General features: G+C 20.8%; 5 protein-coding genes across 5 annotated transcripts; 1 reads left to right on the forward strand and 4 right to left on the reverse strand.

The window, feature by feature from the left end:
* Positions 1–1,541: 1,541 nt before the first annotated feature.
* PY17X_0600171 (PIR protein) lies at positions 1,542–2,599 on the reverse strand (the record flags this gene model as incomplete). The annotated part of the gene is made up of 3 exons (XM_034637441.1): positions 1,542–1,628; positions 1,719–2,459; positions 2,585–2,599. 3 exons carry the CDS (start codon positions 2,597–2,599, stop codon positions 1,542–1,544), a joined length of 843 nt encoding a protein of 280 aa, XP_034493415.1.
* Positions 2,600–5,571: 2,972 nt separating this feature from the next.
* On the reverse strand, positions 5,572–6,497 carry PY17X_0600181 (fam-b protein; the record flags this gene model as incomplete). The annotated part of the gene is made up of 2 exons (XM_034637442.1): positions 5,572–6,261; positions 6,429–6,497. 2 exons carry the CDS (start codon positions 6,495–6,497, stop codon positions 5,572–5,574), a joined length of 759 nt encoding a protein of 252 aa, XP_034493416.1.
* Positions 6,498–8,685: 2,188 nt separating this feature from the next.
* On the reverse strand, positions 8,686–9,898 carry PY17X_0600191 (PIR protein; the record flags this gene model as incomplete). Its single annotated transcript, XM_034637443.1, has 3 exons — positions 8,686–8,751; positions 8,857–9,747; positions 9,884–9,898. The coding sequence occupies 3 exons, from the start codon at positions 9,896–9,898 to the stop codon at positions 8,686–8,688; spliced, it is 972 nt and encodes a 323-aa protein (XP_034493417.1).
* A 2,299-nt stretch (positions 9,899–12,197) lies between these two features.
* On the reverse strand, positions 12,198–13,273 carry PY17X_0600201 (PIR protein; the record flags this gene model as incomplete). The annotated part of the gene is made up of 3 exons (XM_034637444.1): positions 12,198–12,284; positions 12,375–13,136; positions 13,259–13,273. 3 exons carry the CDS (start codon positions 13,271–13,273, stop codon positions 12,198–12,200), a joined length of 864 nt encoding a protein of 287 aa, XP_034493418.1.
* A 3,517-nt stretch (positions 13,274–16,790) lies between these two features.
* Positions 16,791–18,036, forward strand: PY17X_0600211 (fam-a protein; the record flags this gene model as incomplete). Its single annotated transcript, XM_022956275.2, has 5 exons — positions 16,791–16,921; positions 17,049–17,292; positions 17,389–17,458; positions 17,580–17,689; positions 17,770–18,036. The coding sequence occupies 5 exons, from the start codon at positions 16,791–16,793 to the stop codon at positions 18,034–18,036; spliced, it is 822 nt and encodes a 273-aa protein (XP_022810974.2).
* Between the last annotated feature and the right edge of the window lie 1,459 nt (positions 18,037–19,495).

A 19,495-nucleotide genomic window follows, 5' to 3' on the forward strand; every position in this document is an offset into this window, starting at 1 on the left:
TAAAACAATTTGCATTGAACCCGTATCTATAAGCTTAAATAAGTCTTTGAATGCATATTATTTTTAAAATAATACTTAGCAAATATTAACATATAAATATATATTATTAATATTTTAAAGTATAATAGAAAACTATGTTTAATTAGGTTATTATATTTCACTTTAAGAGGAGAGAGATAAGATATATTGCTATTTTAATATATAAAATTAAATAAATATTTGCTAAATGTTTTACTTAGTTCATTTTTATCTTATATGTTTTATTTGTTTAGTTATCAATGTATATACATTCAAATAATTTATTAATAATTCTATATTTTATTAATTCTACAAAAAACTATGATAATATAATATGGAATAATAAAATGATATTTAATATTAATTAAGTATTTAACCCTTTCTCCATTAATCCATATTTTTAGAATATAAAACTAAAATTTCCAAATTGGATCATTAACAAATATATAATGTATTATTATGTCTTTTCGATAAAATTAATATTTAATTATATGAAGGTTTCACAATAAAACAATATTTCAATATTAGTTACTAGTAGAGTAATTTATTATATTATATTTATAGGGGTATAATAATGCATCATATCTATAATATTAAACTTTATTAATATATTTATATTTTATTTTTTAAATATTTTAAAATATAATATATTTATACCTCAAAACTATAAAGTTTACAAATTAATAGTGATTAATATAATGTTCTACCTTTATGATAAATAAATTAAAGCGTATGAAGCAACTTCTATTAATACAAGAAGATAATAGTAACTACAATTAAAAATTAAAAAAATCTTAGATACATAATAATATTTTATAGATAATGTTGTATTGTCGATTATCGATCGATATCCCATGCATCTATATTTTATGAATATCTATTATATATTGGTAATATGCTTAATTAACATTAAAAATATAATCATTAATATGAAGGTATATTATAATGTAGGCAATTGTTCTAAATGAATCGAATTATAATAATACCCAACCTCATATATAATGCCATTATTACATTTCAATTGGCACAGTATAATTTAAATTAATTGTAGCACAATTTATAAGTTTCACTAAATAAATTTTTCATTAAATAAAGAAACATATTATGATATGCATAATTAAATATAACAATATATTAACTTTAATATAGACAATTATGATATAGCATAATATGAATTAATATATGTAATATAGTTATTTTACTTTAATCATATTAAATATATATTAACACTCAATTATATATATTATAACTTATGAACAAACGTGATGTACCCCTTTTCATATTAATGACAATGCTCCTTTGGAAGTACATATTTTTAACCTCATCTCGAAATTAAACATACGGGATGATACATATATTAAATTAGTGTTTAAATTATAAAAAATTAAATGCAATATAATACTTAGCCCTAACCCGAATATGGGTTCCACAACATAAAAACTATATAAAAATTATACAAAAATTACTTCCCAATAGACAACTTATTAACATATATTAATCATTATTAATATTCGAATCATATATTAATGAATCATTTTCTTCATTATATTTTTTATTTTTTCTCTTAAACATTGTTTTTGAGATCGTTTCCGAAATCCAAGTGACGAATACTAATATAAAAATTTTAAAAAATGTATAATTTATTTATATTCACAAATTAATCAGTGATGAATATATTGTTTAATTGATTTATTATTTACCTTATATTCAATTCCCAAGAAAATTGATAATGCAACAATCATAAATGCAATTGGAATTAGTGTCCTTTTTATTACGAATCTTCGTGAATATGTTGGAAGAGTTGGAAATTGATTACATTTATTTTTTAAATTACAATAATCATTTGATAATGTAGATAATAATTGATTATAGGAGGTGTCTTTACCATTATTATAATCTTCATTAAGTTCATCATATTTTTCAACAAACTTATTGGCATCATCCAAATATTTCTCACAATTTGGACTCTGTGTATTAAATTCAATATACATATTACATAAGATTTTAAATGGTTCATAAAATTTATGCATGTCATTAATATTCATCAAATCGTGGTTTTTTTCTATAAGATTCTTATAACTTTCATAAGCAGTAACACCATCTATTTTCTCATTATACTTCTTACCAGTATATATATATATTTCATAAAAAGGGTTTATACTGTCGTTGTCTCCAATTTTGGTAAGGTTTAACATATAACTTAACCATATCAAAATGTAATCAACAATATTGGTGTTTCTTTTTACAACAGAATTAAACGATTCTAAACTCCCAAAGAACGCATCAAACAAATATAAACATCCAGCACTAATTTTATCGAACTCATTTTGACATTTATTATCACAATAATTATTTAAAAAATCTTCATTTTTAATTTGATAATTTCCACTACTGTCCAATTGATCGGGAAGCGAGTTCCTTACTTCCTGGAACTGTTCACACTAAAAAACCATTTAAAAACAATTAACAAAAACGCGAATTATTAAAATAAAGTTTAATGATATTTATATGTAATGCAATATAAAAAAATGTAAAGGAAACTATTATTATTAAAAAATGCATATACCACTTGCTTATTCATTATAATGGGTTTTATTTTTGATTTGTAAATTGAGTAGAGGCATGTTCGTTTATATGTACTACACCAAATGTGTGACGCAAATGTTTAATCCAATATATAACAACTGTCTGTAGTTAAATATATTATATGTTTTTCAATAATTAAATTAATATGGAATAATAAAATAATGTTATTACTAAAAAAAGGCTTTATTTGTGTTTATCCTAATTAGCTAAGTTACCTTAAATAGAGGGATGCTTAATAAACTTTTTATTAAATATATGATGCATTTTATACAATAAATACTATTCTTACTAACATTTGGTATAAGTTTATTATAAAAATGAATATCCTTCTATAAAGAATTTAAAGTATGTTAGAACATAGAAAAGGAATATATTTATATCTTATGTTTTGATGATTGTCCTTCAAAAAATTTAATGCTGTATAAATCTAAAAAATGCAAAATCCTATTATTACTATAATCCTTAAAGTATATAAATAGTCATTTTTTTAAATATATTAAATATTTAAATACTTGTTTATAATACAATAAACCACACTTTTATTAAAATTATAGTATTTTCAAATTAAGTTATTTTACTTACATCTATATGCAAATTATATAAATTTATATTGTTTTTAATGAATGTATATAAATTCATAATTAATTTTAATCAGTTCTATAACTTTATTTTCATTCCTATATATTCCAATTTAGAAGTATTCTTTATTTAATAATTTTATAATGTTTTCCATATTTTTCCATCGTTAAAGCGGCAATTAGCACAGAACCCATATTTATTATGCTATTCATAAGCTTAAATAAGTTTTTATATGTAGGTCGTTTTTAAAATAATACTTAGGAAATTTTAAATATATAACACATAAATAAGTATTGATGAAATTTAATTGTAATAGAAAACTATGAGTTATTAGATTATTGTCCTTTTAGATAGGAGAGATAAGGGACGTATGCTTTTTTAAGACAAGGATATATCCATATAAAATTTACCTATTCTACACAGTTTAATATTTCTTATATTTTCTACCATTAAAGTTTTTAATTCATGTATACATATTAAAATAACTTAGAATTATTACTTTTATAAATATATAGTTTGCTTTTACATTTTATAATAAACCATATTTAGTTCTATAATGTAAAACTATAGAATTATTAATATTATTTTCCTTGGTATTGGTAGTCTAATGTATCGCATTAAAGCATACTTAAATAAATGTTATAATATTTCATTTGATCTTGTATACATACAATTTAATCTGATAACACCTTTAATAATATATATAATGAATTTATACCCATATAGTGTATCAAATAAACATAATACATATGTTCGTATTTAATACTTTATCTATTGTTATTACTATTATTATTGTTACTGCTATGTAACTATATAGTACAACGGAACAATTAATGCACTCAATAAGAATCCTTTAAATCAATGTAGAATATTTCCGTATTTTATTGTTTTAAAGTATATATTTTAGAAGGCATATCATATTGTAAAACATTTTATTTAAATTATAGATTTATATTTTGTATATATAATAACCTAATAAAAATATTATTGGTTCAAATTAATTATTACATACTTTTTCCATGTACTTTGCATTAATATATAATTGTATATGTTTCCCAAATTTAACATATTTCAATATTAGTAATTGGTATAATATTTTACTAGTTTATATTTATAAAAGTATAATAATAACGCATTATACATACCATATTATTTATAATTATTAGCACAAACTATAACATTATATTTTATTAATATACTTATGTTTTTTCTTTTAACTATTTTAAAATATAATATATTTCTAATTTATTTATACCTCAAAATATAAAGTTTAAAAATTAATAGTGATTAATATGTTAGTATACCTTATGATAAATAAATTATGCCGTATAAATCAATTTCTATTAATACAAAAAGAGAATAGTAACTACAATTAAAACTTCAAAAAATATTATATAGTTCAATTTTTTATGTGTTACTAAATACGTTAGAACCATAATAATATCTATAGACAACGTTATATTGTCGATATATACCAACCTATACTTTATCACTATCTATTATATGTCCCCAATGTCCTTAATTAACAATAATAATATGCCCATATAATGCACAGCAATATTCAAAACCAATTATCTTATAATTCATATCCACCCTCACATATAATGCTATTATTACAACATATATTCCCGTAATACAATTTAAATCAAAATAATAATGACACAAATAATAACTTTTACTAAATAAAATTTCCATAAAATTAAGAAAAATATTATGATGTGCATAATTCAATATACTCCCTCATTAACAAGTTTTATATAATAGACAATTATCATATACCATGATATCACTTCATATATGAAATATAAACATTTTATTTTAATCATATTAAATCGACATGAACACTCAATTGTATATATTATACTTTATGGGAATTATGGTATTGCCCCTTTCATATTAGTTTATACCCCCTTTTTGATTGCATATTTAGACGACATCCCGTAATTAAGCATACGAGGTAATAAATATTGTCAAATTATAAACAAACTAATAAAAATATAGTCCTAACCCAAAACAGAGATTACATAAAACAAAACTATAACTTATAGTACAGAACCCTGACACAAAATACGAGTTTCCCAAAATGCAACTCTAAACCTCACCATAGCTTATAATTTTATTAATAAGTGCGTTTATATTAATAAATTCAAAATCCATTAATACATAATATATATCCATGAAAATATGGACAAATGATATTTTGACAAACACTAAACAAAGATAAATTAATTATATATTAAATTAAATGTATATAATGAAACATACAATTAAATCATATTTCATTATTCTATATAACGTAAACAAATGTAACTTTTATGCCAAAAAATATTAAATATACTATTTTTAATCATTTAAACAGGTATAATAAAACATAATAATAAAGAGTGATTATTTTGATGTTTTTGATTTTTTGGGTTTTTTATATACTTTCATGATTAATTTAATGTATTGACAAGACCTAATAAATGTTTCAAATGAAACCACGGAACATAAAACAGTAAATGCGATAGGAACGGTTCCTGATATTATTATCACCAAAGAAAGAAAAACCAACAATATTGACCTCAATTTTAATCCTTCGTACAATTCGTTTATCTTTCGTTTATTTTTATAAGTATTAACACTACTAAAATTGGGCTGTCTATATTCTCTCTCCAAGAAATTTACTTCGTTTTTCAATTGGTTATAGTCTTCACCTTCTGATACATAATTATTTTCATCTTTTTTTCTTATTCTTTTATTTTGTATCACTTTTGTTGTTATTCCACTATCCCCCATATTATCAATCTCTTTTTTTACTTCTTTTAATTCTTCTCGAATTTTATAAATTAACTTTTTAGTTCTTTTATCTAACTTATTTAAATCGGGTAATGTACTTTTGTCTTTATGATTCTTTATATATGAATTTATAGCATTTCGAATATGTATAATTTCTTCGTTATCATCATTGTACTCATTAAGTTGTTTTGTAAGACTAAAAGTTGATTCATAAAAATCATTTAAATCGAACTCCTTTTCTACATCTCCTAATATTCTATTGCTTCTAAATTTTATTATATTCCTTTCATGCCATATTTCCTGCAAAGAAATAAAATATTTATTAACATATTTCCAATTAATTTTAATTTTCCTTTAACTGTTTTACCAATACATCAAACAATAATATAAGCTTAATGTAAAACAAATAGATACAAAAACTATAATCAAATATCATTAATAATAAAAGAAAATAATATGTAACTTACATTTTTCCCATATTCAAAAAAACAAATAATAATTGAAAAAAGAACGTATTTTAAAATATTGACTCTCATTTTTATCTTTATTTATTAAATAAATGAAATAATAAATGTAGTTTGAAATAATGATGATAATTTGATATTTCAAAAATAATAATATTTATTAGTTTTTTGAATTTCCAATAGAATTATGTAACTGTTGTTATAAACATCGTTATATTCATTAAAAGTATTTATCGATATACATATTATTATGTTATTTTTTTTTCAAATAAATATTAATTTTTCTCAAAAAATACACCATTTTTTATAAACTATTTTCCCTAAAATTTATTTTTTGAAAATTTGTTATACAAATCATTTTTTAATACAATTTATAATACATTAGCATATTTAGTGATATGGTCCTAATATTTTATGAACTTATATATTTCCATTATTCCTTACATATGAGAAACTAATAAATATCAATTAAAATAATAACATATTAGATACATATATATTTTTTATATGAATAAATACAAACATATAATGAAAACATTAACAAAACATCATTCTTATTTACATTTAAATGGTTTTTTATTATAATATTTCTCCAATTCTAAATATTAATAATATTCTCCACTTTATTTTCCCATTTTTTTGTAAAAATATATTTTTTTATATATTACCATGGAACCATTTTATTTATAAATATATCTCAGAATATACAACATCAAATATATTTTTTATATTCAAATAATGTAAAATATTCATATTTCCAAGTATACCTCCTATAAATCACAATGCATATATCAAATCAGAAAATCAAATACAATTAATAAGAAATCCTTTATTTTATCCTATTCATTAAACACATATTATAGTATATTTAATAGTTAAACATTATTTTGTCTTTATTTTTATAAATATTATTTAAATATAACATAAATATAGTACATTTCCTCATATAAAAATAGGCTAAATCAACCTCAATATTCCTCACACATATTAAACCCATAATTATTTGTACTAATAACTGAAATCCAGTTTATTTAGTATTCTTTAAATTTATACATTTTTTAAATTGGACTTAAATATAAATTAATTAAATTTATCATTCCAAAGAATCTTACTTTTATAAACAAAAAAAATCAATTAATAAATTGTACATGATCGACCTGAATAAGTTTGTATATATTAATAATCCCAGTTTCTTATCGACTCGATTTATAATATTTTTCATCTTTTTTTCTTACTTACGGTTCTCCCCCAACTCATAAATACTAACATAAACACTAATGTAAAAATCACAAAAATGTATAATATTTTCCAGTGGACATATTTTTTAAATATTATACTGACCCCTAAAATAGTGTGTATTAAAACAAATATGCCTTTAACGTAACTTATTTCACTTATATATTTTTTCTCCAAATACCACTTTATACTTTTATTCCATTCAAATTCATTCTTCCACCATTCCATTTATCATTCGGTTCAGGTGTTACTGAGGAAGGAAATCATAATAAATTATTTTCTTCCAATTCCATTCCATCTCCCCCAGTTTCTTATATTATGCATTGTTAATATTTAAATCAACGTTTTCTTTTGGGATCAAATCAATACTTTGGAATAATCTTTCTATATCTATTCCAATATTCGACCGATTCACCCATAAACCATTAACACAAAATTAACAATAAAATACAAAAAGTAAATAATTCATCAGATTTATCATAAGTTATATTAACACGAAATGCAATTCTTATAATTTGTCAAAATATATTACTTGTTTCTTTTCATAGTCATTTTCATCCTTATTTTTTCTCTTACATATTTAGACTTAATATGAATCTTAATAATTATAACCTATCCTATACATATTTTTAATAATTTATTTCCTATATATATTTAAAACAATTCTTTAAACTAATAAATGTTATCAAATTATAAAAAAATATTCAAAATTAAATGCAATGTAACACTTAATCCTAACCCGAATGTGGGGTCCACAAACACAACCCTGACCCATAACATAAAAACTGTCTAAAAATTATACAAAAACAGTATAAAAATGTTATAACTATATATATATATAACATTATATATTATTGGTTATATTATTTAATTATTATTATAGACCCAATAATTATGTTCAAAAATTATGGTGAAAAATTATTTATTTTCAAATAGACAATTTCTTAACATATATCAATCATTATTACTATTCCTGAAATAGTCACTACTCTTCAAATCTTATATTAATGAACCATTTTCTTCTTTATTTTTTTATCTTTTCTCTTAAATGTCGTTTTTGGGTTCGTTTCCGAAATCCAAATAACGAATACTAATATAAAAATGGTAAACATATTATATATTTTTTGATAATCGCATATAAATAATCACAAAAATAATTTTTAAATATTATATTTTTAAATTCCTTATTAGTTACCTTATAAAAAATCCCCAAGAATATTGGTATTGCAACAATTATCGATAAAACTGGAATTAATTTGTTTGTTATCGACGAACTTGATGATGTAACTCCAGAATCGTGTACATGATTATGTGCAGAACTTTGTACACTATTTTCTTTTACTTTTATCGGTGAAAGGGATTGAATGTCGCTACAATTAATTTTATTTTTATTACAATAACTTTTAAAATTATTATAATCATTTGATAATGTAGACAATACTTTATAATAGGGACTATCTTTAGTAATATTAGAATTTTTGTTAAGTTCATCATATGTTTTAACAAATTCTTTAGCATTTTCTAAATATTTCTTACTTGTTTTATCGTTTGAATCAAGTTCAGTATACATTTTACATAATGATTTAAATCCAGCATACAAATTAGGCACATCATTAATATCAATATCCATCAAACATTTGTTTGCATCTATGAACTCCTTAAAATTATTATATCCCGTTTTATCATTTAATTTATTACTACAATCTTCATAATTATTACTATTATTTTTTTTATTACACTTAGTATAATGCGTATTATTCTTTATATGTCCTTCATAAAAATCATTTAGGTTTTTTATTTTTTCATTTTTCTTTAGGTTTAACATATGATCTAACCATATCATTACGTATATAATAAACACTTTAGAGTGATCTTTACTTAAAGTACTAATCCTATTAACAACATTTTGCTCGAATAGCCATAAACATCCAGCATTTATCTTATCGAGATCAGTCTTACATTCTGTTTCCCCTGAATCTCCATTAGGGCAATAATTCTTAGCATTCCCTAAACTATGAATATCATTACTTGTAGATATGTTTAATTCATCGGGTAAATAGCTTCTCAATTTATCAAACCTTGCACACTAAGAAAACATTTAAAAAATATAATAAAAATATATGTTAATGAAACTCTTATAAAATAAAATTTAATGAATTTTATAGGTAATATAACATCGAAAAATATAAGGAAAAGCAAATTTTATTAAAAAAATTATTTACCAGGCGATAATCCATTGTAATTTTATTTTGTTTATAATATGTAAATTATGTAACATCATATTATTTTACATATTTTACACTTAATAAATGAGAAAATAATTGAACCATAATATATAATTGTCTATGGTTAAACATTTTATTATCATTTTTAATATTAATTTAAAGATAATATGGAACAATATAATAACTTTATGGTAGTTAGATAAATTCCCTTGTTTGAGGGATGTTTAATACATTTCTTACCATATGTATATATAATACAATTTTACATGAATTTTTATCCTTAATAACACTCATATGAGCATTATTATAAAAATTAAAGCAACATTCTAACGAATTAAAAATATATCTTATACATATGCTTTAATATAGAAAATAAACAACATCACCATTTTTGTTTTAATAAGTGGTGCCCCAAAAGTAATCTACTGCACAAATCGAAACAATTAAGAAATCCATTATTACTATAACCCCTAAAAGTATATAAATAGTTGTATTTTTAAATATGTTAAATACTTATATAATTGTTTCTTATAATATATATATAGTTTTTTCTAAAATGATAACATTTACAAAATAAGTTGCATTGTTCCATTTTTTAATTGGATATATATAATTTTATTATTATTTTTATTTAATATATATGCATTCCAATTATGTTTAATATTTTCAATAACTTTATTTTTATTTCCATATACTTCAATTTAGAAGTATACCTTATTGAGTAATTTTATAATATATTTTACGTATCGTTTCCACGGTTTAAAACAATTAGCACTGAACCCATACTTATTATTCTATTTATAAGATTAAATAAGTCTTTAAATGTATATTGTTTTTAAAATAATACTTAATAAATATTAACATATAAATAAGTATTGATGCAAATTTTAAAGAATAATAGAAAACTATGCGTAATTAAGTTGGTATATTGTTCTTTAAGAGGAGAGAGATAAGATATGTTTGCAATTTTAATATATAAATTTAAATAAATATTTGCTAAATGTTCTACATAGTTCATTTTTATCTTATATACTTTATTGTTATAGTTGTCAATGTATATATATTCAGATAATTTATTAATTCTATGGTAAAACAATGACAATATAATATGCGTTCATATGGAATAATAAAATGGCATTTAACATGAATTGAATCTTTAACCTTTTCTCTATTTATCCAGTTTTTTAAAATATATAACTACATATCTCAAATTGGATCTTTAAAAAATACATAAAAATTATGCCTTTATAATGCATTATTATGTGTCTTTTCGATAATATTAATGTTTAATTATATGAAGGTTTCACAATATAACAATATTTCAATATTAGTTATTGGTAGACCATTTTACTAGTTTATATGTATAGGCGTATAATAATAACGTTAATTTTATATACAATATTATTTATAATTATTAGAATGAAATATAATATGAAATTTTATTAATATATTTATATTTTTTCTTTTAACATTTTTAAAATATAATATATTTATACCTCAAAATTATAAAGTTTAAAAATTAATAGTGATTAATCTAATGTTATACCTTTATGGGAAATAAATTAATGTAAATAGAACTATTTCTATAATTTGAATTTAAAATATTAGCATAAAATGATACTAAATACAATTGAAAATTAAAAGGATAGTATAGATATATTTATAATTTAATTTTTTATTAATGTACATGATTTTATTGATTATTAAAACTGTTAGATGCATAAAATGCCTTTTATAGATAACGTTGTATTGTCGATCCTCGATCGATATTCCATGCATCTATATTTTATGAATATCTATTATTACAGTTCAATTGGCGTAATATAATTTAAATAATAATAATAATGACAAATATTATAAGTTTTACTAAATAAAATTTTCATCAAATAAAGAAACATTGTATGTATAATTCAATATAGATCTGGGTTATCAAGGTTTATATAATAGGAAATTATGGTATTCCATAATACTATTTCATATATAGTCAATATCTATATTTTATTTTGACCATATAAAATCGGCATGAACACTCAATTATATATATTATAACTTATGAAAAAATGTTATTTGGCCCTTTTCATATTAATGGCAATGCTCCTTTGGGAGACATATTTTTAACTTCATCACGAAATTAAGCATACGGGATGATACATATATTAAATTAGTATTTAAGTTATAAAAAATTAAATGCAATGTAATACTTAGCCCTAACCCCAATATGGGTTCCAAAACATAAAACTATATAAAAAATATGCAAAAATTACTTCCCAATAGACAACTTCTTAACATATATTAATCTTCGAATAATATATTAATGAATCATTTTCTTCATTATATTTTTTATTTTTTCTCTTAAACATTGTTTTTGAGATCGTTTCCGAAATCCAAGTGACGAATACTAATATAAAAATTTTAAAAAATGTATAATTTATTTATATTCACAAATTAATCAGTGATGAATATATTGTTTAATTGATTTATTATTTACCTTATATTCAATTCCCAAGAAAATTGATAATGCAACAATCATAAATGCAATTGGAATTAGTGTCCTTTTTATTACGAATTTTCGTGAATATGTTGGAAGTGATGGAGAATTATTGCATCCAAGACTATTATATTTTTTTTTTAAATTACAATAATCATCTGATAATGTAGATAATAATTGATTATAGGGGCTGCCTTCACCATTATAATAATCTTCATTAAGCTCATCATACATTTCAACAAACTTTTTAGCATTATTTAAATAATTATCGCAACTTGGGTTTTTTTCATGCTCAATATACATGTCACATAATAATATAAATGCATCATAAAAATTAGACATATCTATAATACTAATACTCATCAAATTTTCTTTTTTATCTATAAGATCCTTATAATTCTCATAAGCATTAACATCATTTATTTTATCATTATATTTCTCATCACTACATATAATATAATTATAAAAAGGGTATATACTTTCGTTTTCATCAGTTCTGATAAAGTTTAACATATAACTTAACCATATCATAATGTATTCAACAATATTGATGTTGCTTTTTGCAACAGATACAAAATTAGCAGAATTCTTAAAGAATGCATCAAACAAATATAAACATCCAGCATTAATTTTACCGGTATCATCATCACATTTATAACCAGTACAGTACTCTTCGAAAGCTTTCCCATTTGTAAATTCATAGCTAAATTTAGCGTTCAAATAATCGGGAAGCAAATCCCTTAGTTCCTGGAACTTTTTACACTAAGAAATCATTTAAAAACAATTAATATAACGTGTATTATTAAAATAAAGTTTAATGATATTTATGTAATAAAATATCAAAAAATGTAAAGGAAACTATTATTATTAAAAAATGCATATACCACTTCCTTATTCATTATAATGGGGTTTTATTTTTGATTTGTAAATTGAGTATAGGCATGTTCTTTTATATACAATGCCCCCAATATGTGACATAAATACTTTAACCCAATATATAACAACTGTCTGTAGTTAAATATATTATATGTTTTTCAATAATTAAATTAATATAGAATAATAAAATAATATTATTACTAAAAAAAGGTTTTATTTGTGTTTATGATAATTAGCTATGTTACCTTAAATAGAGAGTTGCTTAATACAATTTTTATTAAATATATATGTAATGAATTTTATACAACAAATGAAATTCTTACTAACATCTGGTACATCTTTATTATAAAAATGGATATCTTTCTATAAAGAATTTAAAGTATTTTTGAACATAGAAAAGGAATATATTTATATCTTATGTTTTGATGATTGTCCTTCAAAAAATTTAATGCTGTATAAATCTAAAAAAATAAAAATTATATTATTACTATAATCCTTAAAGTATATAAATAGTCATTTTTTTAAATATATTAAACTTTTATATACTTGTTTCTAATACAATAAACCACAGTTTTACTAAAATTATAGTATTTTCAAATTAAGTTATTTTACTTACATCTCTATGTAAATTATATAAATTTATATTGTTTTTAATGAATGTATATAAATTCATAATTAATTTTAATCAGTTCTATAACTTTATTTTTATTCCTACATATTCCAATTTAGAAGTATTCTTTATTTAGTAATTTTATAATGTTTTCCATATTTTTCCACCGTTAAAGTGGTAATTAGCACTGAACACGTATTTATAAGCTTAAATAAGTTTTTATATGTATATCGCTTTTAAAATAATACTTAGGAAATGTTAAATATATAACACATAAATAATTATTGATGAAATATAAGTGTAATAGAAAACTATGAGTTATTATATTGTCCTTTTAGATAGGAGAGATAAGGGACGTATGCTTTTTTAAGACAAGGATGTAGCCATATAAGATTTACCTATTCTACACAGTTTAATTATTTCTTATATTTTCTACCTTTAAAACTTTCAATTAATTTATACATTAAAAATAACTTAGAATTGTTTTCTAAATATATACTTCGCTTTTATATTTTATAATAAACCATATTTTAAGGAAACTATAGAATTATTAATATTATTTTGCTTGGTACTGGTAGTCTAATGTTATCACATTAAAGCATACTTAAATAAATGTTATAATATTTCATTTTATATTGTATACATACAATTTAATCTGATAACACCTTAATAATATATGTAATGAATTTATACCCATGTATTATATCAAATGAATTTAATAATTTTTTCGTATTTAATACTTTATCTATTGTTATTACTATTATTATTGTCACTGCTATGTAACTACATAGTACAACGGAACAATTAGTGCACTCAATAATAATCCTTTAAACCAATGTAGAATATTTCCGTATTTTGTTGTTTTAAATTAACTATTTTGGAACATATTATTTCGCAATAACAATATATTTAAATTATATATTTGTGAATTTGTATGTATATAATAACCTAATAAAAATATTATTTCAAATTAATTATTACATACTTTTGCTGTATACTTTGCATTAATATATAATTGTATATGTTTCCCAAATTTAGCATATTTCAATATTAGTAATTGGTATAATATTTTACTATATTAGAACAATAGCGATATTCTATATATCATATTATTTATAATTATCAGAACAAATTATAACATAAATTTTATTATATACTTATATTTTTTCAATTTACTATTTATAATATATTCCCAATTTATATATACCTCAAAATATAAAGTTTAAAAATTAATAGTGATTAATATGTTAGTATACCTTATGATAAATAAATTAACGTATATAATGCAACTTCTATTAATACGAAAGAATGGTAGCTACAATTAAAACTTAAAAAATGTTAGAAGCATAATAATATCTATAAACAACGTTATATTGTCGATATATATCAACCTATACTTTATCACTATCTATTATATATTAGTGATATGTTTAATTAATCTTAAAAACACACGTATTAATATGAAGGTATAATATATTGTAGACAATTGTTACAAATGAATCATCTTATAATTCATACCCACCCTCACATATAATCCTATTATTACAACATACATTCCCGTAATATAATTTAAATCAAAATAACTTTTACTAAATAAAATTTTTCATCGAACAAAAATGCATTGCATATTATAATCTCCATAATTCAATATAGCCCCTCATTAACAAGTTTTATATAATAGACAATTGTCATATATAACCAATATTTATATATCTAATATATTATTTTAATCATTTTAAATCTATATATTATACTTTATCAAACAAATATTATCACCTATTTCATATTGATCACCTATTTCATATTAACCACCTATTTCATATTAATTACCTATTTCATATTAATTACCTATTTCATATTAACCACCTATTTCATATTAATTACCTATTTCATATTAACCACACTACCCCTTTTTTCGTTGTATATTTACACATCATCTCCAGATTTAGCATACGCAATCATAAATATATTTAATTATAAAAAAATTAATTATAAAAAATTTAATTATAAAAAATGTAATTACAATATCCCAGAACCACAAACAATCAATCATCAAACATCAATCACAAACATAACCTTGACCCATAAAAAATTAACACCCACCCATTAAGAATATTATAATTAAAAAACAAATTAATTACATTATATATTTCTTGACTTTACAACTTTATGTTTCATTATTTTATTTCATATTTTATTTCACGTTTTATTTCATATTTTATTTGTATCTTTTTTAACTTTATACTTTGTTTTATTATTAAAAGGAAAATTATAATTTGTATTCATTTACAAAAACCATAGCCATCAATATTAATACCAATAAATAATTTTTATAAAATTAACAATTTTGCTAGAAAAGTCTTATTTAGTAAAATTTGTATTAAAAGTGATAAAAAATCACAAATGTGTAATTACCATAATATAAATTTTATCATTATGAAGTAAAAAATGTTGTTATTATAGTAGTATTAGTAATATAGAGAATTAACTGCATTTCTCATACTAAATTAATTAATATAATATTACTATGATCTTTTATTTACTAATGTAAGTATATGTGTATTTCCATACGTAATGAACTGCTTTATAAACTTTAAATTTAGTTTGATCAATTATAAAAATATAAAATTTGTGTATTCATAATGCCATATATTAAACATATCATTTATATAATTAAAGTTATTTTTGATATTCATTATTTATGAAAGCTTCTGTTATTGATGTCGTTTTGTGGTTGAATTATTTAAATAACAAATATATTAAACTTATAAATCTGATAAAAGAACACATTTACCGTTTAAATAATAGTTTTTATACTTTATTGGAGAAAATTCTTTGCTTCAATTTTAATTACACATCTCCAGATTTTCGAATTATTAATTTTTAATTAAAAAAAATAATAATATATATTTTGTTTGTAAAGTTCCCAAATGAATAAGTTTTATATTCAAATTGCTTTTTTTCTTTTAATCATACCCCTATATGTGAATAATAAAACCCTTGCAACTGAGCTTGTTCCAAAAAAAGATGCAAAATCCGAATCAAAAAAATCGTATCCTGTGTAAGAAAATACTACAATATATATATTATATATTTCATTGTGAAAATATTAAATGTATGTCTTTGCAGAAATGTTATAAATACAATAATTTTATTTTTGTACACATTAAAAATATGTTCATTTTTAGCAATGATAATACAAAAGAAATATATCAAAAAAACAAGCACCTATTATATACCGATATCGAAGAAACTATAAATGCGTGCAAATTTATGAATGCCGCTTTAAAACAATTAGAACATCATGCTACAAGTAAAGGTTATAAAAGGTGTTGTGCAAACCATTCTAAGAATATAGTTTTTTATAAAAAAAAACATCGAGATAATACAAAAATTATAAAAGCTGAATATATAATTTATGAGCCGAATAAGGTATCAATTAACGAACAACATCAAAATTTATAAACCTAATTGAAATTAAAAAATTATTATAATCTATATACATATATTTCTCTTTGCTTCCATTAGTATAATGAACTATTAAACAAGATATGGGATCCCGATAATGGCCTGTATTTAAATAAAGCCGATATTAAAAGTATACAAAACATAAATAATTACCCAAATTAACATATTATTGTTACTGTTTATTCTTTCCCATATCTTCAAAATCATGATATTTTAATTATATCTATGCAATTTTATAATATGTTTTTTAGAAAAAATTGTCCGTGTGTACACTCCAAATTTAGTAATGATACAACAACGTTCCAGAAGATGGCCGTGGTCTCGCCGTAAATATTTTTATGCTTTAGCTGCAAAATTTAAAGTAAGCAAAACTTTCTACTTTTATTTCGTTATAAATAGTAATTCTCATATTATTCAAATACATTTTTATTAATTTTGTAGATATCAGAAAAAAAAACTATAATTGTCATGGCTTCAGCAAATATAATTGACCACAACCGTAAAAATAAAAAATATTTTGAAAACAAAATAATAGAAAATGCAAATTTATTCGAAGCTGAAATTGATTCTGAAGATGATATTAGAAATGGAAAAATAAAAAAAACGTTTGTTAACTTAATTGGATACATTGTTGAAAAAAGAAAGGACCGTATTTATATCATCTATATCGAATCTATGAGCAGTATACAGATTTTAATAATATACTAATTTATTTCAACAATTGTTAAAAAATATATAGTTTTTAATAAATGTACATATTTATAATTCCCAAAAAATTTAAACATTTTATATATTCATCCATTTATGCTTTTTTTCTTAGAATGATTAACATGGTTCCACTTAACAAAAAAGTATTATTGGAAAAGCTTTAGATTGTTTGTCATTTCATAAATAAACATATATTTATATATTTTTTTCAGTACCGTATATTAGAGAATTTATGTTAATAAAATGATTTGTTTCCATGCATAATGTTTGCTTTAAATTACCATCATAACATATTTTTTTGTTTTATGATTGTTTTTTTCTTATCTGTTATTTGTTTATCTCTTTTAATATTATAATGCATCCATGTGTATTAATTTTTTGAATAATACAAATAAAACTGTTATAACTTATGAAGATCTTTTATTTGTCATATTCCTTTCATTTAATGCTTATCACCTTTTTTTGTTTACAAACATGGACATCATCTATAGACTATAATTTGGGGGGTATCCCATATATTTAAACGATTATTTATTCCAAATACTATCATGGCATTTATTTTTATTTGTAAGTGATATTTGATCTTAATACCATTATTGTAATTGAATTAATGAAGTGATCATAATGATTTAATACAATGATACGTTGATGTAATCATTTTTTATATTCTTATTTAAAGCATATAATACCAATATATTTTATCCACATTATAATAAACTAACTAAAACACTCTTTCCTTTAAAAAAAATTCATATACATTCATAGAAAAAATAAAAAATAAAATATAACATAAATGTAAACAATATAAGATAACAATTTATTTATTTTCCTACAATTGCAACATCTCGTTCGGAAATTATAGTATTAAATAAAACATAAATGTAGAATAAAAATAAGTTTCATTAAATAAAAATATTCATAAAATAAGCATATTATTATATATATAATTCAATATAACCCTAACCCCGGAACATTGGAACATTGGAAAACCGGAACACCTGAACCCCTTTAATCAACATTTACAAACCCAAAATATTATCAAATTATAAAAAATTAAATTACAATATACCCAAACCCTAACTCAAAACGCAGATTCAGTGAATAAAACTATAGCTCATAAGCATAACATTGATCCATAATACATGAACAACTCGGCATCAAGGATATTAGAATTAAAAACTAAGTTAATTTTATATATGCATATGTGTATATATTTCTTGACTTTACAATTTTATGTTTCATTATTTTATTTTTATATTTTATTTCATATTTTACTTCATGTTTTATTTGTATCTTTTTTAACTTTATAATACTATGTTTTGTTATTAAAAGGAAAATTATAATTTCTATTAATTTACAAAAAAACATAGCCATCAATATTAATACTAATAAATAATTTTTATAAAATTAACAATTTTGCTCCAAAAATTTTATTTAGTAAAATTTGTATTAAAAGTAA

This window comes from Plasmodium yoelii, assembly GCF_900002385.2.
Source record: "Plasmodium yoelii strain 17X genome assembly, chromosome: 6".
Classification (NCBI taxonomy): domain Eukaryota; phylum Apicomplexa; class Aconoidasida; order Haemosporida; family Plasmodiidae; genus Plasmodium; species Plasmodium yoelii.